Source organism: Perognathus longimembris, chromosome 12 (assembly GCF_023159225.1).
Source record: "Perognathus longimembris pacificus isolate PPM17 chromosome 12, ASM2315922v1, whole genome shotgun sequence".
Lineage (NCBI taxonomy): Eukaryota > Metazoa > Chordata > Mammalia > Rodentia > Heteromyidae > Perognathus > Perognathus longimembris.
In genome coordinates, this window is record NC_063172.1 from 42,769,639 (window position 1) to 42,795,365 (window position 25,727).

Consider the following 25,727-nt stretch of genomic DNA (forward strand, 5'->3'; position numbering starts at 1 on the left):
ATAGCTAGGGGTGTAGCTCAGGTGGTAAGAGTGCTTGCCTAGCAAGCCTGAGATCCTGAGTTCAAAATCCCTGTACCACCCAAAGAAAAATATACAGGATTTAATCATTTGTATATAATTGTACTTTCCTTATTTCTTAACTTTGTAGTTGTCAGCAAATTCTATGCTTTCTCTCCATTCCCCTTTTCCTCATGTAAAAAACAGAGGTAATGGTATCAGCTCCATCATATACCCCTAAGCATTAAATGAGGGGATACATGTAATGTGCCTAGAACAGTGTTAGCTATTTTTATTATTTTACCAGAGTTTAAACTTTTTTTTGGTTAGGACTGAGGGTTGAACCTATAACTGTGTGCATGTCACCACCATAGAGTACAAACTTTTAACCTTGATACATTGGCAGCTGGTTTGAAATATCACATCATTAACTATATTCAGAACGTAAACTTTTTTCTTTTTCTTTTTTTAAATAATAATTATTATTTATTGTCAAAGTGATGTACAGAGGCGTTACAGTTTCATACATTAGGCCATGGGTACATTTCTTGTACTATTTGTTACCTCCTCTCTCATTCCCCCCTCCTCCTCCCTCTTTTCCTCTTCCCCCATGAGTTGTTCACTTGGTTTACACCAAATGGTTTTGCAAGGATTGCTTTTGGAGTCGTTTGCCTTTACCTTTGTCTCTCGATTTTTATATTCCCTTTCCCTTCCCTAGTTCTAATACCAGTATATACAGTATCCAGGGTACTCAGATGAGATACAGTGATAGCACGGGTACAACCACAGGAAGGGGATACAAGAGGATCATCAACAAAAGAAGCTATGGTTTCACATGGCATGTTGAAAGTAATTACAACAGTGATATAACACTTGTCTCCATACATGGAGTTCATTTCACTTAGCATCACCTTATGTGTTCATAAGGGCATAGCTATTGGGCTCTTGTGGTCCTCTGCTGTGACTAGCCTAAACCTGTGCTAATTATTCCCTAGGAGGGAAACCATAGAGTCCATGTTTCTTTGGGTCTGGCTCACTTCACTTAGTATAATTTTTTGCAAGTTCTTCTATTTTCTTACAAATGGGGTGATATCGTTCTTTCTGATAGAGGCATAAAATTCCATTATGTATATGTACCACATTTTCCAGATCCATTCCTCTACTGAGGGGCATCTGGGTTGGTTCCATATTCTAGTTATGCCAAATTGTGCTGTGATGAACATTGTTGTGCTGATGGCTTTAGTGTGTTCTTGTTTGTCGTCTTTTGGGTAGATGCCCAAAAGTAGGGCTGATGGGTCCTAGGGGAGCTCTATGTTTAGCCTTCTGAGGAATCTTAATACTGCTTTCCAGGGTGGCTGAACCAGTTTACATTCCCACCAACAATCAAGTAGGGTTCCCTTTTGGCCACATCCCCTCCAGCATTTGTTATTGTTAGTTTTCTTGATGATGGACATTCTTACTGGGGTGAGGTGGAATCTCAATGTTTCAGAACGTAAACTTTTAACATTTCCTCTTAATGCTATGTTTCCTCAGAGTATTAGAGAACTTTTGGTTTGCTTGGCCAACTGACAAAATAATTAAGATTCTTTATTATGTTACCCATCCAGTGTATGAATACTAAGATTTGTAAGAGACCTAGTGGTGTGATGGTGCATGGCTATCCCAATTTACAAAGTAATAATCACCTACCTGGAATTTAACTTCTTTAAACAGAAATCTCTGCTGAGAGATTTAAATTATAGGTAAATATGCACAAATTTAACTTACACATATTTTAATGAACCTATTTTATTAATCCAGACACAGGAGACCCATCTTTTTAGTTGTACTTTTTCATTAACCTTTGAGTAAGATCGTTGAAAGAACTTTTTGTTTGTTTGTTTGCTGGTCCTTGCTTAAACTCAGCCTGGGCACTATCTCTGAGCCTTTTTGTGCTAAAGGCTAGCACTGTACCACTTGAGCCACAGCACCACTTCTGGCTTTTTCTGAGTAGTTTATTGGGGATAAGAGTCCCATGGAATTTCCTGTGCAGGCTGGCTTCAGACCACAACCCTCAGATCTCAAACTCCTGAGTAACTTTGATTACAGGCCTGAGCCACCACCACCCTGCTGGAACAACTTTTAACACATACTAGACTCTACTGTTTATTTGTGTTTATCTGAGCAAAATTGTATCTTACACAGAAGTTGAATGTGAATGAAAATTTGAATAAATTTTATGTTTTATACGAGATAGATTTTTGTGTAAGTTAATGACTAAAATTTTTGATGGCAATAAAATGAACTGTTATTTTGTTAAGAATGTAAAATAGAAACCAGGATGCTGGACCAGTTTTCGTTTGTACTACTTAGTTTCCAAGCCCTTAAAATGGCTGAATTTATGATACCTTATTCTAAGAATAACTATTTGTGGTATCCTCTCTCTCTCTCTTTCTTTCCCTCTTTCTTTCTTTACTTCTTTTTTGGGGTGTGCTACTACAGGGCCTCGAACTCAGGGAGTGCGTGCTGTCCTTTAGCTTTTTCCTTCAAGGTTGTTGCACTATTACTTGAGTCATAGCTCCACTTCAGGCTTTTTCAGTAGTTAATTGGAGATAAGAGTTTCTTAGACTTGTCTGTCTGTTCTGGCTTAGAGTCATGATCCTCAGATCTCAGACCCCTGCCTCGCTAGGATTATAGGCATGAGCCACCAAGTGGTGGGCTGGTATCTGTTCTCATACCTGGGCTTTTCACTTGGGGTATGTGAGAAGCCCTAACCTGTATTTGCAACTCTAACTTATGTCATTAAAACATAGAATCTTTGTAGATAATACATAGGCATCATCCTTGAGCAGGTGCATATGGTATACACAAGTTTGAGTATTTTAAATCTTAGTTAATAGTTAACTTTTAGTGGACTTTGACATATTTCAAAGATTTTAGCATGTGTTTGGGAATGTGGAGAAGTTGCTGTTTCTCAGAATTGTCCTAATCATGGCTGATGACTCTCAGCAAGCTGAACTCTTTTGACAGCAACCAGGAAAGAGTGCTGAGTATATTGAGTATATTCATTTGCAACAGACTGCAGTGGAATTTGAACATTAGACCCACCATGCACATTCCCCACTTCACTCTAAAGAGCACTGGAAGCAGAGTCATCACTTTGGGCTGCAAGAAAAAGTTACTTGAGAACTTGTTAAGTAGCAGCCTAAGCTTCTTAAAAAATTGATAAACTAGGCTTTTGATATAGGAAGCTCATATTGGTTTTGTTTTAATTTTGTTCTTTTTAATTGGAGTAAGTTATGTGAGGCCTTTCCTTATATGAAATTGTTTAAACTGATTTTAGCACTTTGCCAAGTGAGTGGAACATTTTCACTTACAAAAAGCTCAAAGATGTCTCTTAAAATGTTTCTGTAAATATCTGAAAATTTTCATTTGGTTACAAGTCAATACTTGTCAACATGTATTTGTCAAGATATTAATTTTAATGTCATTGACAAAGAAGAACCAAAAATTTTTTCCTGAGGCTTAAAAAAATAAAATCAAGAAACCAAAAGTATCATTTGATAAAGAAATGTCTCCAAATTGTTCTTGAGGGGTCATTCTTTAGAAGAACGAAGAATTGAGTTCACTGTTCACATCACTCATTCTTATTCTGTTCTTGTTTTGGGGGTTTTGTGGGGTTTTTGGTTGTCATTTTTTTGTGCCATACAAGAGCTTAAACTTAGGGTATCAAGTGAGAGGCTTTCTTGCTTATGGCTTATGGTTTTGCCATTTGAACCATGCACCCAGACCAAGTTTTGCTGGTTATTCTGGAGATCAAATTTCACAGACTTTTCTGTTCTGACTGTATTCAAATTGAGATCCTTTGTTTCTCAGCCTCTTGAGTAATTAGGATTATCTGAGTAAGACATGTGAGCCCAGCACCATTCATCTTTGGAATATATTTTTTACATTGACAATAAGTTTTTGTCTTCTGATTAAACTATGGGCAACAATCAATTATGAAGCAAAGACTCAACCCACTTTCTGGTCCTCTTGTGGCTAGGACAGTTGTGCAATGGTTTTGGCACTGGGAGAGACGGAATTATTTTAAGGACAGTAGACTTGTACTAAATGGGATGCAACCTATTGCAGCCTGTATCTTCCTTGCCTGTGTACTTCAGAGTCAGTGTATGCCACTCTCTGCTCTGGCTATGTGATCTGGGGGACAAACCACTTAACATCATCTCTCTAAGTTGTCATTTCTTCATCTGTATGAAGAGAATCACACCTGTATGAAACTGTTGCAACGTTTAAGTTAAATTGCAAATAAAAATACAGCAGTCGCCTGGTGTGGATGTGCAAACCTGTAATCCCAGCACTCTGGAGAGGGAGGAAGATCAGGAATTTCAACCCAGCCTGAGCTACACAGTGAGATTTTGTCAAACAACAAAAACAACAAAAATCAGTAATTGGGGATGTTGCTCAATGGTAAGGAGCTTGCCTAGCACATGCAAGGTACAACTGAAGTACAGTTAAATCTTCAATGAATGGCATCTAAAAGAATTATTGAGAATTAACAATAGTTTCTGGTAACCAATTATTTTCTTAAATCTATGTTTACCTAGTATAGGATTGGCAAGTAAGAGCTGCTCAACTGGAACCCCAATATTATGTTCTGCCAAAGAGTAGGATAGAAAGAAGACAACAGAAGGCATAAAGGGAAATGGGAAAATATGAACAGATGGAAGACAAAATAAGTAATTGGAAAAATAAAAAGGAAGGGAACTCGTAAAGAAGAAAAGGCAAGCGAGAGAAGTTAGAACTTTTTGTGCAAGAGGCAAAAACAAACAAACAAAAAAGAAAAAGAAAAAGAAAAAAGCTCCTATACACCAGGTCTGGACAGGAAAAGGAGTCAGGCTGCAATGCTTGCAGGAGGCGGAGCTCCAGGGAGAGGGGCGTGGCCTAAGATAACCACGCCCTCCACAGGGAAGACTTTGTGGAGGCGGGACTTCCTATCCCAGGCATACCGCTACCTCCGGTAGAGTGATTCCCCCTACTTAACACCGGCGACTGAGCGAGCAGCGCTCCGCGACCCCGAGGTGAGAACCGTTTTTCTCCCTCATGTCTGTGGCCCTCGGGCGGGAAGGATGGGCGCTGAAGCCTGGGTGGCGCGGGTGGGCGCGGTGGGCTGCGCAGAGCCAGCGCCTGGGGCTGGGTGCGGGGCCGGGTGCGGGGCCGGGCCGGGGCCGGGAGCGAGGCCGCTGCTGGATGACCTCTTCCCCATGGTGGAACCGGAGTCGGGCCTGTGATTGGAAACGGACCCGGCGTTCGCGTAGCGGTTTCACCCACACGAGCCTGCCTGATCCTTGAGGCAATCTTTGTGGAATTTCCCAATACGCCTTTTTCGAGGGCGGAGAGGTCTGGCCCGGCCCTGGGGCCCGCGCCGCTGGGGGCCGTGCCGCTGGGGACCGGTGAGGAGGACTGCAGTGGCCCAGCGGCCACCCCGGAGGCCGGTGTGTAGGGAGACCAGTTGGAAAAGTCAGATACTTACCGGCTAGGAGAAGTGCAGGCTAAAAGGACATGGCCGCAGTTGAAAAGAGAAAACAGTTTCCTGAAATAAATGCATTTATTGAGCCATTTAAGAGAGATATTAGACAGGAAAGGGACCAGGGCCTGGGGCAAGTTTAGGAAAACTACCAGCAGCAAAGCTAAGCACTAGTTGAAAAAAATGCCCCTATGGCCTAGAGTATTTTTAGGTTTCAACATAGTCTTATTGGTTTCACACCTCCAGCAAGAAAAAAAAAAGTTAGCTTATCCCTTTCTTCTTCTAGGCCTTCATTAATTACATGTAAGACATATGAGAATTTCTCTTTTTGTTTCACAAAAACTGGTTGAGAAGACATAGCATTTACACAAATGACTGAAAAACATAAGGAAGACATTATTGAATGTCATAAAAGTGATAGTTTTCTTGCAGGCCCAGCCTCCTCCAGGAATCTTTCACACTCAGACTCCATTGCTACCTATTCAAATTGCTTACATATGTATATCAGCAAGCTTACCTGGCTCCAAGCTCAGAATCAGTATATATTCAGTTATCTAGCTGACACTTCATTTTGATTTCACAGAGCAACCTGCTCTAGATCTTCTACCCAAACTTTACCCCTTTGTTTATCCCTTTTTCAGAAGGGGTGGTAATTATCCATGCAATTGCCACAGTGAAGGATGTGGGCATCAATGAACTTATCCTCTTTCTTACCACAAGTCTGATTTGCTACCAAGTTTCCCTAATTTTACTCTCTAATGAAGATGCTCTCAGTCTCTATCTACTGCCCCTCCCCTATACTGAATCAAAATTTCCTAATTTTTGCTTTTCTATTCCATTCTGTAGCCACAGTGAAATGTCTCCTTGAGGGTCTCAACTCAATGTCTTATCTCTAGGGTTTAGGAGCATACCTCCAGTGGTAAAGCACCACCTGCCTAGCAAGAAGGCTCTAAGGCTTTTGAAAGATTATCCTGAACATCTCCTCTAGCCTTATTCCTTTTCATTTCTCATTCTCTGAGGTGTCCTGGTTGGGCCTTTTAAGTTCCTCTTTTTCTTCAATTCTGCAATTTAGTTAATGACTTTTTACTTATTCTTTGTATCAAAATTTAATCATGTCCTCAGAGAAACTTGAATTCCTTAGGTCTAGTCCCAGCTCTTGTCAAAATGCTCCTCCCTGCTTTTTAGCCTTTATTATAATTTTTTTTTATAGACTGATTTTTTTTTGACCAACTCAATTTTCTACACCATAGTGCTGTGTTTAGCATATAATATGTATCAGCAAATACATGTTGAGTGATTGAATAGCGTATAGCTAGAAGATCCTTAGAAGAGAGGAGAGCTTCTGAAATGGGCCTTGATAAATTGGTAGGAATTTGTATTGTGCTCTCAGAAAGTAGAGAATACGTGACTCAAGCAAAGCATCTACTGTGGAAGTGGACACTACCTAAGAACTGTACTGGAAAAGAGTAAGGAGGAATGGAAAAAGTTTGGAAACCCTTCTGGAAGAGTGCTGAAGACTTACTTATGTAACTCAAAAGAGTAGTCTCCTTTTAAAATTTGTTTAATTGCTTATTTCAAGAAGAGAAAGTACCTAGCATGCTGGTACACACTTGTAATCCCAGCACTGAGGGTGGTGGTGGTGGTTATGTATGAAGACCCCAGCTTCTACACTAGTCAGAACAGTTTAAAGAACAACAACAACAGAAACATGAAGGAGAAAGCAGAAATTCACTCTGTGCATCCTTTGCCCTCTCCCCTGATCTTGTGATCAACAAGATCAGCATTTCTGAGCATTCTACAAGATAGACCTCTCAGTTATTCGAAGTGTAAAGGAGACAGAGTTAGGTTGCTTTATTAAAAATGCCCATTTTCTGAGCATGACAGCTTCATTTGTTTCCCTGTGCTGAGCACAAGTTGTAGAGTGTGGTCCAGCCAGCAGTGCGGCTTCAGAAGTTAGTGGAAAGTTCTCACAGGGCAGAGCACAAAACTATGTTGTATTTTTCCCTTCTCTGAAGTTCAGGAAGTAATTTTCACCTTAGCTTTCTTATTCTGCTTTTTACTCTTCAAATTTGTTTTACTCAATATTATGTAAAGGGATAAATGGGCTTTAAAATCAGAATTTTAAAATTCTGGTGTGTCATCTGTTTATACACTAGACAAATTATTTCTTATCTTTGAGCCTGAAATTTTTCATCTTTACAAGTTTACTTTAAAAAAATCGCATTTATAAAGCACCTAACTGTGGCATTGCCCTTTTTTAAATGGAAGCTGCCTTTATTTCAGATGTCCAATGTTCTTTCTCCTGTCTTCACTGTATTCTCCACCCAGCAATACGCCTATTTTTAAAAGATTGTATGTCCTGGTTTGGACATTTTAGGTGACAATTTTATAGAATTTTTCTGTTACAGAATGTTTTCATAATAGAAGTGAAGTATTAAGTGAAAAAATGACTTTTTTACTGAGTTTCTAAGAAAATCAAGGGTAGAGGAAGAATTGAACTCTATGTTAGGGAAGGGTGATTCCTGGAGTAAAAGTCTATTGCTAATTGAGGTGCTGTTCTGAACTAACTATTCTTTAATTAATATTTTAATGGATCTGTAACTACTTTGTACTTAAAAATATGAAATAGATTCAGAAGATGGCTGATCCTTGGCAAGAATGCATGGACTTTGCAGTAACTCTAGCAAGACAAGCTGGAGAGGTAGGAACTAAATTTTTTTTGTTATAACATGGTAGGTGTAAATAGTGCCATTTAAAATACAGTGAAAATCCCTTTATTGTTAAATGTTTTAATTATTATTTTATTATCTTTATTATTATTTTGGTGTTGGGGGTAAACCCTAGGGCCTCACACATGCTAAGCAAAGCACTTTTATAACTGCACACTCAGGCTCATTATTTCAATTTTATATTATTAAACTTTTTGTAATGACAGTTATGGATCTAAAATAGAATGTAGGATTATATAATTTTGTACCAAAAAGAGCATAAGCATTAAATGTCTTATTCTAGGGAGATATTTGCAAGAAAAATTTAAGAATACCATATAAGATTAATTGAATTATTTAAGCCACTTGTGTTATTCTTTTTGTTTGACTTAAAATTACATATACTTTTTAGGTGATTCGTGAAGCTCTAAAACATGAAATGAACATTATGATTAAAAGTTCTCCAGCTGATTTGGTAACTGCTACGGACCAAAAAGTTGAAAAAATGCTTCTCTCTTCTATAAAGGAAAAATACCCATCTCATAGGTATTTTTTAATATTCATTTTTTAATGATAAGAAGAACTCTAGTTTGGGGTCAGTGTATTAAGCAAAAATATTAATTTTTTCCCACCAAACCTTGGATTTATTTTAAGGGTATTACAAAGCTCAGGACAAGTCCATGTGAAGGAAGAATACGTACCTATTGGAGGATTGCAAAGTATAGGTTAATCTCCACAAAGCTGGTGTGATATTATCTCACAACAAAGTACAAAAGGGCTAGAAGTATGGTTCATATGGTTAGAGAACTTGCCTAACATGTAAGAGCCCTGAGCTCAATTCACAATAATATACACACACACACACACACATATATATATATATATATATATATATATTTAAGTTAGAAAGAGAGGGGCTGGAGCCATGGTAGAGCTCTAGCTGAGAAACTTCAAGCCCCAGGACCATTAAAAAAACAAAAAAACAAAAGGAATGTTCGTTTGGCAATTGGGAGCAAGTATTAGCAATAGGCATGATTAGAAAGCTCAGTTATACTCTGTTTTGCTGATGTCTTTGTATAGTAAAGTAGCGGTAGCTTTAATGAATCTGACAAAAAATCTTAAACAACATTGTGCTCTAATTGGCACAAAAATAGAGCAGAAACATTGTCACCAGATGGGCTTAGTTACATGCCTCTAATCCCAGCACTTTGGAAATGGTTTTAGGAAAATAGGAAGGCTAACTTAAACCTGGGATACACAGCTATACCACACACACACACACACAAAAAAAAATACTATCATTATTTTTTTTAAAAAGTCATTTCTTTGTCATTCTGTACTTTCTAGTCAGCCATTTGGCCATTGCCAGTCTTTTAGTCATTGAGAAATAAAAAATACTTAAAACTATGGCTAGATAGAATACTAAAAAGACAGCTAAGAGAAAAAGATGGGAAATAAGACCACAAAAAATGATCATTAGGATGGTTCAGTGTTGAATAATGGAAAATACAAAATAAGAATAGGAAAGCAGAAAGCCAGTGAACTCAGATACCATGTACATATTAATTTTGTAAGTGATTTGTATTTCTATTACTTATTTAATATTCTTAGTATTGGTTATCCATCCCTGCAAAGCAGATTTCCCCTAAAAGCTTAGAGATCTGTCAATAAACAAACTTATATTACCTCACAGTTTCGCTGGAATTGGGAATATGAGGTTTCAGCCAAGGTATTGTTCATGGCTTCTGACATATCAAGGCTCAGCTAGAGCTGTAGGATCCATTCACTTCTGTGATGGTTGGCAGACTTCAGTGGCTTGTGGATTTTTCGCTGGCAGCCTTCCCCAGCTCCTGGGTCGGGAAGGGAGAGGCAGCGTCAACATGGAAAACACCAGGCCATTTGATAAACTGGTCTTCAAAACTATATTGTCAAAGCCTCTTTATTCTTCTGTTGGTTAGAAAGAAGACACTTTGCCCAGCGCACACAGGGTACATTAGAATCTACGTCCTGAAAGGAAGAAAACTAGAGAATTTGTGATCTTAACTAGAATTATATTTTCTTGATCATTTCTGTAACTAGTGCCCTTTTCAGGTACATCTATATGTGCATGTGTGCACATGTGTGTGGCATTACTTAATGTTCCTGTTGCCATTTAGAATTTTGAATTGTTACATTGCACATACCTATGGTCTGAGGAAAACAAAGCTTTGCCATTTTTTAAAAATCAGTTCTTGTAGGAAGCAGCAACAGAAAAACTGCAGACTTTGTCTATGTTTTATAGGAGAGTCTAAGGAAATATTGTACCTTGAAAGTTGTTGAGAGCAATTTAGAGATTTTGTGTTTGTTTCAGTTTCATTGGTGAAGAATCTGTGGCGGCTGGGGAAAAAAGTGTCCTAACCGACAACCCCACTTGGATCATTGACCCAATTGATGGCACAACTAACTTTGTACACAGGTATGCTTTTAGATGTTTGACAGAATTACTGTTTGTATATCAGCTGGATAGGCCTGTGGTACTCTGCTCAAGGAAGTATAAGTTTAGAGAATAGTGTGATTTGTTTATGCTTCTTTATTCTAAGAAAATGTATACAAACCATAGTAGAGCTCAATATGTTATGCAGATCTTTTATCAGATATGGTGGAGAGATGAGAGTACTGTTTTAGACTTGACTTAAGACAAAGTTCATCATGTAAAAATGTACAAGAGCAGCATTAATGCTTGGAGATCAATAAAAAAAATTAAAACATCACTATTAGAGTGTTGTCTATAGAATTAATTCAGTCTAAGAAAGAAAACTGGGGCTTGTGTTTTAGGATCAACAGTTACAGATTTGAATCTGCTGGGGCTTTTGGACTTTGAACAATTAGTTAATCTTTATAAAAGGCCATTTTAATAGCACCTGCCCCATAAAATAATTTCTTATTGGACTCTGAGTAGTACATTTGTGTGAGCCCTTAGTATAGTGCCTACCACAGAATAAGTTAATTGTAACTCAGCATTTTCACTAGATGAAAGCCTGGTGGAATTGCCAGGGAGAGTTAAAATGTATGCCTAGGTTTGTGGGATTGTCCAGAAATGTCCATTTAAAGTCATCATGCTGCTATACCCTATCTGTACTACGTATATATTTACTGTACCCTGTAAGGCTGAGGTAAAGAATCTGTATCTGATAAAATGTGTCTTTTAAATGTGGAAAGCTATTAGTGATACATAGTTATATGTAGCTTGATCCTATTTTTTGCTAAATAAAAACCCAATGTTAAATATTTTAAAGTTTTTATTTTTAGTAGTTATGCTTAAACCTGCTTTGTATATTTGACCATGGTTCTCTTGTGAATCAAAAATTAGAAGCTTTGTGTGCAAACTGTTGTGCAGTCTAGAAATCACTGAGAGTTTTTTTTTCACATGTGAAGCTCTGCATTTGGTGTTGAAATAGTCAGCAGTCAACAATTTATCTATCACAGTTCTTGGATGTAGGGGAAAAAAAGAGTCTCTTTTTTTTTCATGTTTAACAATCACTTCTTTTTTTGGCTGTACTGAGGAGTTTGACACCTTGTGTGAGGTTGGCAAGGTACAGCTGAGCCATGCCTCTAGCTGTTTTTCAATGGCTCTTGTTTTTAGCATAGGGTTTACTTCTCACCAGGCTCCTGCCTGATCCATAGTTGGTCTACTTTTAGCCTTTCATAAGTGCATGCTACCATGTCTGTGGAGACAGAGTCTCACTGACCTTTCTGGCTAGACTGGCATGGCCTTAGGATCTCAGCCTCCCATGTAGCTTGGGATGGAGAGATGTTTACCACTGTGCCCTGCTATGGGCTAAGAAGGAGTCTTGTTAACTTTTCTGCCTAGGTTGGAGTTGAACTAGATCCTCCCAATTTCAATTCTTCAAGTACCAACAATGATAATTTCAAGAAATTGTTATCAATTCTTTTTTTTTTTTTTTTTTTTGCCAGTCCTGGGCCTTGGACTCAGGGCCTGAGCACTGTTCCTGGCTTCTTTTTGCTCAAGGCTAGCACTCTGCCACTTGAGTCACAACACCACTTCTGGCCATTTTCTGTATATGTGGTGCTGGGGAATCGAACCCAGGGCTTCCACGTATACGAGGCAAGCGCTCTTGCCACTAGGCCATATCCCCAGCCCATCAATTCATTTTTTGTAAAACCAATCTTTATGTATTTATTATATTCACAGCATTTGACATTCAAAAGAAGAAAAATGGCATGCATTGCAATTTATTTTCCCAACATTTATTCCCTCTTACAATGGATGTATTTCTGAAAGGGACAATGGTTACCAGTTTCTTGTGAATCCTCAGATCTTTGTCATGTGGGCATGTGTGTAGTGGTTGCTACCATCTCCTGCCCCCTGGTACATACTGTACTCTATTGGGAGGGAGGAGGGTGAGACTGAAAATCTTATAAGCACTTAGGAGAAAATGAATTTTATAAAGCTAAGTTCTGTCTTGGTAAATTTGTGGGTTTTGTCTCTCTTTTTTTTAAAGATTTCCTTTTGTAGCTGTTTCGATTGGCTTTGTTGTAAATAAAAAGGTATGTTTTAAATGTATGGTTCATAAAATGTCTTGCTTGTTTTCTGACAAAGCTGAAACAAGTCTCCCTAATAATTTAAGATGTCTCTATAGTCTGTTTATATAACTGCATTATTTTAAATATGAGACAGCAGTATTGTTAAAATTTTCATGATGCATTTCCAGTGAAGGAAATTTCATGATTTTTTAGTAGCAAGAGTTGTAAGAAAAATAATTAAATAAACATCAGTAAAAGGGACATACTCCTTCTCTAATGAACATTATATATGTAGAGTCAACCATGACAGGAGTTGATGTGACCCAAAATGCTTCAAGGAGAGCTAAATATGGTGATGCATACCCATAATCCCAGCTTTTTGGGAGGCAGAGACAAGAGGATCATGCTTTGAGGTCAACTCAAGCAAAAGTTAGCAAGAGTGTCTCAAAAACAGTATGTGATGGCACATACTATCATTCATGGTCCTAGCCAATCCAGAGTAGGTTAACAGATTGTAGTTTGAGGCCAGCCCAGGAAAAGTTAGCATTCAACCATGATTGGGAAAAGAACAAGTAAAATGTCTATGGTGAAAGCACTTGCCCATCAAGCATTTATTAATAATGAAAGGTTCCCTGGAAAAGATGGGATATGTGCTAGAATTGCTTTAAAGTTGTCAGTGAAGAGAGAAAGTCAAAGATATAAAAGTAGCAGGGACAAAACATGGCTGGAAAGTGCAGAATTTATTTGGAACCTAAACATAATCAAATTTTTATATCTAAAGCTCAAAAGTGTCAAATCCATAGCTTTTAATATTACCTTGCTTTGGCTATTTGGCTGGCCAAATAATGCAGGATGTTCACTAGCATTTGGGCATCTTCTTCTCCCGCCCCCCCCCCACCAATACTGGAGATTGACCTCAGCGTCTTACACTTGCTAGCCAAGTAGGATTACTAACATCTTACATACCTGTCTTCAAGGAATTTGTGATATATCTGATCAGCATGTGTATAAAAGTTGAGAAATATCTGAAAATATAAACACAAAATTAAGGCTGAGTGTTTTAAGGCTGAGGGTTTTGCTCAGTAGTAGAGTTCCATCTCTAGCACCACCAAAAAAGAAAAAGAGAAACAAGTGAAACACAGTACAAATGAAAACTTATCCCATAGAGTTATATTAATCAGTGAGAATAACCCCACTGAGCTAACTGAACATTTATCATATAAGTAGCTCCAAGATGTACTGCCACTGACATTGAATTCATTGTTGCATACTTAAACAAGTGAAGAAAATGTAATAGATGGGCTGAGCATGTCACTCAAGTGGTAGAGAAATTGTATAGCAAGCTCTTGGCACTGAGTTTAAAACCCAGCAAAAAGAAAACAATATGTAGTGGAGCCATTTAAATATCGTGAAAGAAAAGAATATAAACAATTCTCTTAATAGAAGAGATCTTAGAAATCAGATAAAGCAGAAAGGGTGGGAGACATGGCACAAGTGCCTGCTACACAAGCATGAGACCCTGGGTTCCAGGCCCAGTCGCACCAAAAAAGTAAAAAAAAAATTGAAGAAGTGCTTTTCACTTCTTTGAATGAGGTTTCTACATGTCTAGTTCCAAAGAACTAATTTTTTCTCTTTTTCTTTTTTTGAGCCAGTCCTGGGCCTTGAATTTTTATTTGGGGGGTGGGAGGAGCAGGGATAAGAGTCTCACTGGCTTTCCTGCCTGGGCTGGCTTTGAACCATGATCCTCAGATCTCAGCCTCCTGAGTAGGTAGGATTACATGTGTGAGCCACTTATCCAGTGACCAAAGCACTGGTTTTTACCTATGATGGTAAGATTGATGGGAGCCCAAATTATTGACAGTTGGATTTATGGACTGGAAAGGACCAACTTGTAAGAATTTTGGAGCACAAAAAGAGAAATGAAAGCAATGGAAGTAGGAGAAAGATCCTAAAGTACTCAACTTTGAAGAGCTAGGCAAGGAAATGAAATGGATTAATGGGTGAGGTGCAACTAAGCGAGTCTCAGAAACAGAAATATCAAAGTAAGTGTTATACAAGAATTGATGGTGGCTAGTGGTTTCCTTCCAATTCTTGGTCAGTAAGAGTTCATTGTTCATTGATACTCTGCCTGCGAGTTACAGCAGAATGTGAGTGATCAAGGCAGAACCCAAATTGTAATGTACTCACAGGAGAGGATATGTCAAGTTAGTCTACTCCTTGGCAGAGAAGGGAAAGTGGGGTTATGTCATTGTACTATTTCAGCAAAATACCTAAGAATGGGTAATTTATAATGAAGAGAAATTTATTTGGCACCCTGCTGTGTCTTCCAGAGGGAAAGAAAGCTGAATCTTTACATGTCAGAAGCTTTTTTTTGGAGGGGGGGGAGTAAACCCATTCTTTGAGGGTGGAGAGTCCTCATGGCCCCATTAATTACCTTTTATAGGTCTCTTCTCCTAATACCATTACCTTGGCAATTAAATTTCAATGAGAGTTTTGGAAGGGAGAGTCATTCAGTAGGGAAAGAGGAGGCATTAGTGGGAAGGTAGCAGAAAAGAAGTCTAAGAGAAGAGAGAAAACAGGAATGAGCTTTCTCTTACCTAGTAAGAGGTACAAGATTGGGTACTGTTGGGTTAGATGTGCAGGAGGAGAGTGAAGGATATCAGCTGTGATGGTCTCTGTTAAGACTAGAGGTTAGCATTTTTAGTGTCATAGCTATCTAAGTATGCAATTAGTATGCTCATATTTCTTGTTACTTTGAAAAGTATTGATTTAATGAAGAAAAGTACTCAGATTGGCTATAAGAAGCTTATTTTACCTCTGCAGATGGAATTTGGTGTTGTGTACAGTTGTGTGGAAGATAAGATGTATACTGGCAGGAAAGGCAAAGGTGCCTTTTGCAATGGCCAAAAACTACAGGTTTCACAACAAGAAGGTAGGTTTGTCCATTAGTCTTTGGTGCAGTACTCATACTTTATGGTTTTTTTATTATTACTCTATGGAGTCATACATTGTGTTCATTTGCTTTTTTACTTTTATATGCCAGCATCAGTTTGCAATGTGATATTGGAAGCAGGGAAATGGAATTGAAGAGAACATACTACAGGCCTAGTGCTGTATTAAGTGATGGAGAGAAGAAGTTGTAGATATACAACTATATTCCTACCCTCATGGAATTCCTGACTTAGTATTGTTCTTAGTGTTCTTCTTAATGCTCTTGATTTGATGTCACCATACCAATTATTAGTCAATGCATTGAAAATAAAGTATATTCAAAGTGAAAAGCATTAAAAATTGTATCTATTTGGCTCTCTCTCAGTATCTGTGGAAAATTGGTTCAGTACCCCTTTCTGATACCACAGTCCACATATACTGAGCTAACTACCTTAGAGCAGTTGTATGCATTACCCATATACTCCTGTCTGATTTATTAAATCATCTCTGCACTCAGTGGAAATATTATGTAGGTAGTTGTTACGCTGTCTTGCTTAGAGAATAATGACAAGGAGGAAAAGGTCTGCAGATGTTCAGTGAGGTGCAATTCTGGGGTACAGTATTTTCAAGCTGACTTGGCTTGAGGCTATGGATGCAGATTCTGCATATAAAGAATGCTTTTGTGTGTGTGTGTGAGCTAGGTGGCTGACATTTTATTTCCTTGTGATGAAGTTTTGAGTCACCTTTCATAAACCACATCCAACACTTTTGATTTTGTACTTTCAGATTATTTTTATATAATAAGAATTTGGGGGCTGGGAATATGGCCTAGTGGCAAGAGTGCCTGACTCGTATACATGAAGCCCTGGGTTCGATTCCCCAGCACCACATATATAGAAAATGGCCAGAAGTGGTGCTGTGGCTCAAGTGGCAGAGTGCTAGCCTTGAGCAAAGAGAAGCCAGGGACAGTGCTCAAGCCCTGAGTCCAAGGCCCAGGACTGGCAAAAAAAAAAAAAAAAAAAAAAAGAATTTGGTAACAGTCTGAGTTTGGAATCCTGGACATGTTTTTTCTCAACTAAAGAGTTGAGAGCAGATTTTTAAATGTATTTCCTCTTTTATTGAACTCCTAAGACTCCAAACCGATGTCTTTAAGACTCCAAAGATTGGGTGATATACTTCAAGATACTAACATGAGAAAATATACATCTTGGAGCTGGAGGAATGTGGTCACTTTTCATCGAAACAGTTCTCTGCTTTTACATAATGTTTCATAGTGTAGGTCGCAATTAGAAGTAGCGCAACTGTTATAAAGATTCTGGGGACAAAGAGCTGGTCAGTGTGCGTCTCAGCTGGTGGGAAGAGGTGCTGTTTGGGGACTCTTGAAAGTGTTGGGAACTTCACTCATAGTATTGGCTGTCAGCTTAGTAGATAGAGGGCATGATGGATAGAGTGCTACCACTTTACCTTGTTTTATTCCAAATCAGTGCATAAACTCCGTATAGAATTTAATTTCGTGTGTGTGTGTGTGTGTGTGTGTGTGTGTGTGTGTGTGTGTGTGTGTTCTGGTACTGGGTCCTAGGACTCAGGGTCTGGATGCTGTCTGAGCATTTTTGCTCAAGGCTGTCACTCTACCACTTGAGCCACAGTTCCACTTCCATAATTTATACATTTTAAATATTTGATATTTGCTTTTTTTCTACTGAAATTATCGTGCACACAGACAACCTAATTATGTTATAGACTTTTTGGGTAATATTATAAGAAGCTGGATTTTGTAATAGTTATAAAAGCAATCACTTAAAAGAAAGGTCATGCTTATCAATTAAAAGTAATAATAGTCACATGATGGCCAAGTATGGTGGTGTACATATGCAATCTGAGCACTTGGAAGCTTGACATAGGATCACAGGTCTGGGACCATACTATAAGACACATCAAACTCAAGGCCAGCCTTGCCTATATTGTGAATCCATATCTCAAATAAATAAAAATTTACTTAAGGATAATAAGTTCATTACTTTTTGTTAGTTTTGAGAGAGAATTTTACTGTGTAGTCCAAGGTGACCTTGAACTCATAATCCTTCTAGACTCCTGCCTGGCTTGTCAGTTTCTAACATTTAAGGCTTAGAAGGAAACAAATTTGATAAGCTAGAAAAAAGGGTGAGAATGCCTTATTTTTGTTTTAAATTACAAACATCACTTTTCCCCCACAATTCTAGTGATTATCTAAAAAACTTTCTCTACAGATATTACCAAATCACTGTTGGTGACAGAGTTGGGCTCTTCCAGAACACCAGAGACTGTAAGAATTGTTCTCTCTAACATGGAAAAGCTCTTCTCCATTCCCATTCATGGGTAAGTACTTTTCAGTTCCTTCCTAAAGTTTCAGATAATTAATGTTATAAAAGAACAAGTTTTTTCCTTTTGAATGAGATTTTTATTAAAAGATTATAACTCTTATTTTGTAATACACTTTTGAAAACCTTTTTATGTACCAGAGTTTTAACTCAAGTTTGTATTTGCTAGGCAGTTTTACCATTTGAAACATGCCTGCAGTCCTTGAAAACTGTATTAGAAATAAAACTCAAATAGAAGATAAACAGAAGTTAAGGTGGAATACCTTCCTCTCAGGATTATTTTTTGTGATCCCGTTCTTTATACTAGAATCCGGAGTGTTGGAACAGCAGCTGTTAACATGTGCCTGGTGGCAACTGGAGGGGCGGATGCATATTATGAAATGGGAATTCACTGCTGGGACATGGCAGGAGCTGGCATTATCGTCACTGAAGCTGGAGGAGTCCTGATGGATGTAACCGGTAAAGTCACTGGGAAGTAGAGCATTGCTCTCTCTGTCTTTTCTCTCTGTGTTGTTGTAGTGGGCTTTTGTTTGTTTGTTTTAAAAACAATTGATAGAGCCTCAACTTTTAAAGCAAAAGCAAACTTTAAAAGTATCTGTGAGTCAGAATAAGCATTATGAGATGGGGAAGAGTAAGAGCTGCTTGTAAAATTCAGAACACAATGAAAAACTGCTAAATTTTCTCACATGTATCAGAGACTCCTGTGAGGTTGCTGGGAAGATCTGCCATGATCAGAAAGTGTCTGGTCCACACCATCGAAGGCCCAGTCCCTGAAGTCATTAGGCTCATGATAGGACACATGATGCTTAATGACCAGAGTGCACAAAAGAAGAAACCAAAAGGGAAATGGTGTGTCTCACCTGGTGTGAGTTGTGAGCCCCACCTTCCCTGGTATTTATCAAAAAAAGATGTTTTGCACCTCAGATGTGTACTGCCAAAGCTTAAACACTGGAATTATGTTACAGGTGTTTTAGGATTAGCCATAGAGCACATTGCTGTGCTTGTTTTTGTACAGGATATAACTGCTTTGTGTGTTTGATTTGATTTTAGGTGGACCATTTGACCTGATGTCACGAAGAATAATTGCTGCAAATAGCAAAGCTTTGGCTGAAAGGATAGCCAAAGAGATTCAGGTAGTACCTTTACAGAGAGATGATGAGGATTAATAGCACAGCTTCAGAGTCGACCATGGTTATGGTTCCTGTGCCCAGACTCTCCAAAACCCTTGCACTTATGAGACCTACGTGGATGCCACAGGGCTGAGATGTGACTCAGAGCTATAACACTTGCCTAGCATGCAGAAGGCCCTGAGTTCCAACCCTGAGACCACAAAATAAAGGAAAAGAACCAACCAAACAGATGTATGATATGATTGATTTAGGTTATCTTTGATGTGCCAATTTAAAATAGATCTTTTTCTATGGACTATGTTAGAATAAATATTTGTCTATTATAAGAAGTTTTTGCTTATAAGTGTATGCTTTGGGAAAAAATATACGGGACATGTAGTTCCTTAGCTATACATTGAAATAGCCAATTTACATTTTGTGTTTCTAAGTGTATATGATTCTCTGAAATTTTGTGTTACTATTTATATACAAAAGGATTCAAATTAGAAAGTTATGTTTTGGAGGGAATTTTTTTTCTTTTTCTAAAAGGTATATTTTAATTAATTTTGTAAGTATATAATAAATATTTCTTAGATTAATATTTTTTATTTTTAGCAGAAAACTTTGTTTTACTTATCACTGTTGTACATACAGTACCTGTCAAATAGTCTGTCCAAAATAATTACTTCAGAATGAAGATTTTTAGCTGGGAACCTTTGCCTCCTATCTGTAATCTTAGCTGCTCAGGACACTGAGATCTGAGAGTGGCTTTTGAAAGCCAGCATGGGCGGAAAAAATCACTGAGACTCATTTCCATTTAACCAAATGATAAGAGTACCCACCATGAGCCAAAAAGCAAAGGCCCTGAGTTGAAGATTTTCAAGTTGCAATTCCTAGTTATTAATTGATTCATAAAGCAATGAGCTTACTATTATGTATTTTTGCTTCAAGTTTTGAAGTAAAAATTATCTCATTGTCCTTTATCTATTTCATATTAACATAGCATTGCTTACCATGGGCATTTCTGCAGTTAGGAGGTTTCCAGAGAATATGTTTGAGTATAAAATTCCCTTATTAGAGAAGAGGAATTTTCACCAAGTATTCTCATCAGTTATGTAGCTAGAAGCAATATAACATTGCACTAGATTTGATGGTTACATTGTAAAGATGTCACACTGATTTGTTGTGCTATCAAATCATTGCTGCTAATATTGAGCTATTTGATTTCTTCCCAGACTTCTTATTTAATTTCATTGCTGCTGCCTTTTTATATTCTTTAATATGTGTTAGTTTATTAAACCCAAAAAGAAAATTATACTTCAGAGACATTTTTAAAGGATTAATATTGGTAATGTTTTTCCCTTGGTGTATAAACAGATAAATTTGGTTATAGGCATGTAAGAGCTTTATATTTATAGGATAAAGCCTTGTATTCGAAAAGTGCTCACGTAGTTCTCAAAGTAAGGGGCTATTTTATTGTGTATGTAATACATTAAATATATGATACTGGTATTTGGGTATTACAGTTACTGTATTTGTACTGTTAATCACATGCACTTGAAAGATATAATTCTGACACTAAGTCTGGTGGATTTTCCAATTACATTTTAATTAAGACTATCATAAATAAAATTTTAAAAAGCATTATTGGTATTTACATTATTAGAGCTAATGGTCTAATCTATTTTTAGGCATTTGTGATGAGTTACAAATATTGATACTTGAATTTGTGATAGAAAGTATACTGTTTGCATGTTGTTTTCCTAGTTTAACACTTCAAATTTTTCCTGTTAGTAGCTTTTATATCTTTTTGTTGTAAGTACAATTTGGATGTTTTGTGAAATTTCTTTAGATATTAGAAAAGAATACTTGACAAATGAACTGCCCAATAATAATGAAATGTTTTTTCTGAGTAAGATAGACATAGCCTTTCTTTTTATATCTTTATCTTCAAACCCATCTAATAACTTATAAAACACCCTCTTTTTGCTTCATTGATATTCATCAATATTTATTTCATTGACATTCCAGTTTTTATTTCTTTTTATTTTATTTGGCAATACTGGTATTTGAGCTCATGGTCTCTTGCTTGCTAATAAGCAGGCAGTCTACCATTTGAGACCCACCCCCAGCCTCCTCCATTCTCTTAAGTTTAGCTTGTCCCTTGCATTTTCCCTTTCAGTTTCCTCAGTTTCTGGATTATTGTTTGTTTGCCTTTGTCTGTTTTACTTTTGAACATCTTCAGCTATCTGATGATTCTGTGTTTGAAAACATATTAAAATTCATATGGTATATTTATAAGGATACCAGTTATCTTAAATACAGGCCAAGGAAACTAAAAGTGTCTGTTGGTACAAATAAAACTAAAAGTTTCATAAAGAATCTAGTCTATAAAAGAATTTGTGATATCACAATGATAAGGTTAAGGCAGATATGTTTATCTAAACAGCAGCACATCAGATAACATTTAGTACAGATGCTATTTACAGTATATAAAAAGTTAGCAGATACTTAGGGAGCTGTGAAAGATGTGCAAGAGTTGGGCACAAAAAAGAAACTGCAAGACATTATTGAAAAAAGTTTAAAAGGTCAGTGTAATACATTTATGCTTTGCAGTAAATATTGCTCAGTCAGATGTCAGTTCTTACTAAATTGGTATATAGACTTAATATATTCCCAGCCAAAAATCTCAATAGTATTTGCAGGAAGTGTGTTTGTTTTTCTCACTAACAAAATACCTTTTTTTTTTTTTTCAATTCTTTTTTTTTTTTTTTTTTGGCCAGTCCTGGGCCTGAACTCAGGGCCTGAGCACTGTCCCTGGCTTCTTCCCGCTCAAGGCTAGCACTCTGCCACTTGAGCCACAGCGCCACTTCTGGCCGTTTTCTGTATATGTGGTGCTGGGGAATCGAACCTAGGGCCTCGTGTATCCAAGGCAGGCACTCTTGCCACTAGGCTATATCCCCAGCCCCACAAAATACCTTTTATAAAAAAAAGATAAGGCTTATTTTGGTGTACAGTGTTAGAGGTCTAATCCATGGTTGGGTGGTACTGCCACTTTGGGCTTGTGGCAGAGAAGCACAGAATGGAAAGAATGTGGGGGAGCATTGAGGGGAGAGTCCCATGACCTGCTTCAAGGCATAACCTTCCCCCACTAGGCCATACCTGCAAGGTGTTCCACCACCTCCTCAAACTTAGACCCAGTGGACCTGTGTGCCTGCTTGCCTCCCTCCATCTCTCCTTTCCTCTCTCCCTCCCTCCTTCCCTCCCTCTCTCCCCCGTTCCCTCCTTCCCTTTTCTTTACCCCTTCCATCATTCTTCCTCGTGTTATGGGTTTTTTTTTCTTTTTATCACAAATTTTCACTCTAACCCAGGCCGGACTCCAGCTAGCAATCCTACTGCCTCTGCCTCTCAAATACTGAGATTACTAGATTACTGCTGTGTGCTGCCTGCTGGCTGGGAGCACATGGCCCTTTGGAGAACACTCAACTTTTACGCGAAAGCAGGAGGTTAGATGAGAGATAGTTGGTAATTAATATGGAAGCATAGAGTCAAAAACAGCTGAAGCCATCTGGAAGTAGAAGACAAACTTGGAAGACTTTCACCAGAAGTCCATAATTGAAGCAATGATACTGACCGGAGGCTAGGCACAACCTTCCTTTAGGAAAGGGGCCACACTACTGCACTAAGTAAGCAGTTGGTCTTTGCTGTAAATGGATGTCCAAATTGAAGAGGAAACAATATTAATCCTTAGCAGCCTCACTCCTAAGAGCCCTAAATTCAGAACAGACCAAAAAGTCTGTCAGAAACAGAATGACTTGCAAAGCTATGGAATGGTCTCATTATACTTATAGAGCACTGACAAACACTGAAAAATCCATCCACACAAATGTGGATGATTTCTAGTCTAGCATATCCTAGTTATCTAATGTTTCTCCACTTTTTTGGAGTCAACTATGATATCTTACTACTTCACACAAGCCACATATTTTCTGACTTTTATGTTGCTCAACCTGCAACTCTTTCCCCATTTCCTATTCTTTAATTTTAAAATCACACCCTACTTTTTCTTTGTAAAGTGCACAGTTGAGCAGAGAACCTCTGTAGAGATTCAGTAAGGGCCTTGGTCAGAACTCAGCCCCAGTGGCCCTTGCCCTGTAGGCACATTGCAATCATCTGGGAGCTTTCAACATGTTCAGGTCCCACCTCAGCCAGTCTGGAGTGGTGCCTTACCATTTATATTTATATTTCTAAAGTGTTCCAGGAAATGTTAGTGGATAACCAAGGCTGAGAAACTTGTCAAGAATTGAACAATCTATAGCCAACTTACTCATTACCCCACCTGACTTTCACAGTACTTTTTTTTTTTTTTTTTTTGGTGCTGCTCCTGGGGCTTGAACTCAGGCCCTAGACATTGTCCTTGAGCCTTATTGCCCAAAGCTAGTGTCTACCAATTGAGCCACAGCTCCACCTTTGACTTTTTGGTGGTTAATTGGAGGTACTTTCCTACCCAGGTTGGTTTTGAACCACAATCCTCAGGTCTCAGCCTCTCGAGTAGCTAGGATTACAGGCATGAGCCACCAGCACCCGGCCTACGGCTTGAGAATTCTACCACTGAGCCACCAATGCTCACATCTTACAATTTGATTAAAAGGAAAAAAAATGTTACTTTGAGTTAACCCTTTGCCACTGGGTGAGCATGCTGAGAAAAGTATTGCCCAATTTTAGTTCCAAAAATGAACACTAGATGGCAGACAACACATAGAGAATCATGCTAAGTATGTTCATTCCTGAACATTTTACTTTTTCAACTTAACTTTTTTAGTCAATATTTGAGCCTAATCTAGTATCAATAATAAAATATTAAATTGTGTTGCTGGGTATGTAGTTCAGAGTTAGAGCATGTGTTTAGCATGTATAAGGACTTAGGTTTGGTCCTCTGCAAAAAATTAAAACCAAGGGAGGGTGAAGCCCAGGGGTATATGCCTGTAGTCCCAGTACTTTGGAGGCTGAGACCAGAGAATTGAAAGTAAGAGGTGAGCCTGGCTACATAGTAAGATATTGTTTCAAAAACCAAACCAAAGCAAACAAGCAAAAAAACTCAATTGAGTTCATTATAGATTATATTCTGAATTAACTCATTTTCTTAAGCAGAGCCCTAAGTACCCAGAATATGTAAGGTAATAGATTTTAGCTACCTTCTAGCTTCCACTTTTTAAAGTGGTTCACTAGTCACAAAACAGAAAATTAAATGTTTGTGTTTAGTTACTACAACTGAGACTATTTTTACACTGAAACATTTCAGTACTTCTGCAAATAATTGACCCATTTCTAAAAGCATATACAAATGCCCTATACACTAGTGTTTGCCCCCTTTCCTCTAAAGTGAGCCATCCAGTCAATGTGGTCTGTAGGAGAGACCCAAGGGAGGGACATGTCGCTTATCATACATGGAGCAACACTAGGAAAACATTCTATTGACTTGGCCACAGCTGTCAAGAGTTTCACATCCGGACCTCCAAGGGCAGCAACTGTTCTAGTCACCTTAGCTGGCAGAGCTCAAGGCTGGCAAGATGTAGCACTTGAGGAGTTGCTCAGGCTTTTCCTAGTAGCCAAGAGGTCTCTATTTCTAGGTCCCTCCCTTCCCTTTCCTCTTCCTTTCTCTTATACCTGCCTCTGCTCTATGAAACAAGGCTAGAAATACCTTAAGACCAGTTTTTCCTCTCATCCAGCCCAGTGTTTGGCCAATACCAAATCTTCTGTAAATCTTGGTAAATGCCACTTATACCAAGATCTGAGAGCAAGAGCTTTGTGATTGCCTATAAATAAATTGTCTAGAACCATTTCACATTGTCCATTTCCTGCAAAAGGATGAGACCATCTAGGCCCTGACTTATGAAAAAATAATAAAACAGGCAATGCAAAAATTGAAGTTTTTTCTGCTACTGCATTGAATGTAACTACATGATGGAATAAAGCTCATATATATTGATAACTTTGCTGTACTCAAAACGTAGGATGGTTTTGGCTGAAAACAGTCTCATCTTTCTAGACAACAAGTTGCATCTATCCTAGCTCCAAGGCATCTTCCTTCCATCCCAGTACAAGACTGGAGGAAGACTCCATTTTCAAGGATAAGATTAACTAGATAATATTCCTCCAAAACCCAAGTCTAAAGAAGCCTGCTGGTCTATTTACTAAGAGGTTTGCTGAAAGGCTGTTAATTTTCAGCTTGGTAGAAAGGTAGTTCCTCTTTTAACTGAAGCCAAACTGATGAAACTCCAGTTTCTGGGAAATATGGTTTTTGCCCTTGCATCTGTTTTCACCAAATCTCAACACATACCAAATAGCTTTTTAACTTTTTAAAAATTATTATTATAAAGGTGACGTACAGAGGGGTTACAGCTACATAAGTCAGGTAAAGAGTACATTTATTTTTTAGGCAATAGGCTTTATAATCTATTTGGAAGGTTACTGTAAGTGACAAAGTGTGGAGCTCTGACACTTTTTTGGAATCTCTTTTTTTTTTTCTGATTTTCTGGCGCAGGACGGAACTTCCTTAACAAAGACCCAGAAAGGCTACAAATCAAAGAAAGGT

General features: G+C 38.1%; 1 protein-coding gene across 1 annotated transcript; it reads left to right on the forward strand.

The window, feature by feature from the left end:
* Positions 1-4,982: 4,982 nt before the first annotated feature.
* Positions 4,983-20,771, forward strand: Impa1 (inositol monophosphatase 1). The gene is made up of 9 exons (XM_048358772.1): positions 4,983-5,057; positions 8,133-8,204; positions 8,624-8,757; positions 10,562-10,666; positions 12,714-12,759; positions 15,559-15,667; positions 17,913-18,021; positions 18,331-18,482; positions 19,074-20,771. Exons 2-9 carry the CDS (start codon positions 8,142-8,144, stop codon positions 19,187-19,189), a joined length of 834 nt encoding a protein of 277 aa, XP_048214729.1. The 5' UTR covers positions 4,983-5,057; positions 8,133-8,141; the 3' UTR covers positions 19,190-20,771.
* The last annotated feature ends 4,956 nt before the right edge of the window (positions 20,772-25,727 follow it).

Excerpts from the sequence above, each read along its gene's own strand:
- Impa1 (XM_048358772.1), top strand. The coding sequence starts at position 8,142 with ATGGCTGATCCTTGGCAAGAATGCATGGACTTTGCAGTAACTCTAGCA. Across the intron at positions 8,758-10,561 it reads GAAAAATACCCATCTCATAG|TTTCATTGGTGAAGAATCTG; the intron begins GTATTTTTTAAT and ends TGTTTGTTTCAG. Across the intron at positions 18,483-19,073 it reads AGTCCTGATGGATGTAACCG|GTGGACCATTTGACCTGATG; the intron begins GTAAAGTCACTG and ends ATTTGATTTTAG.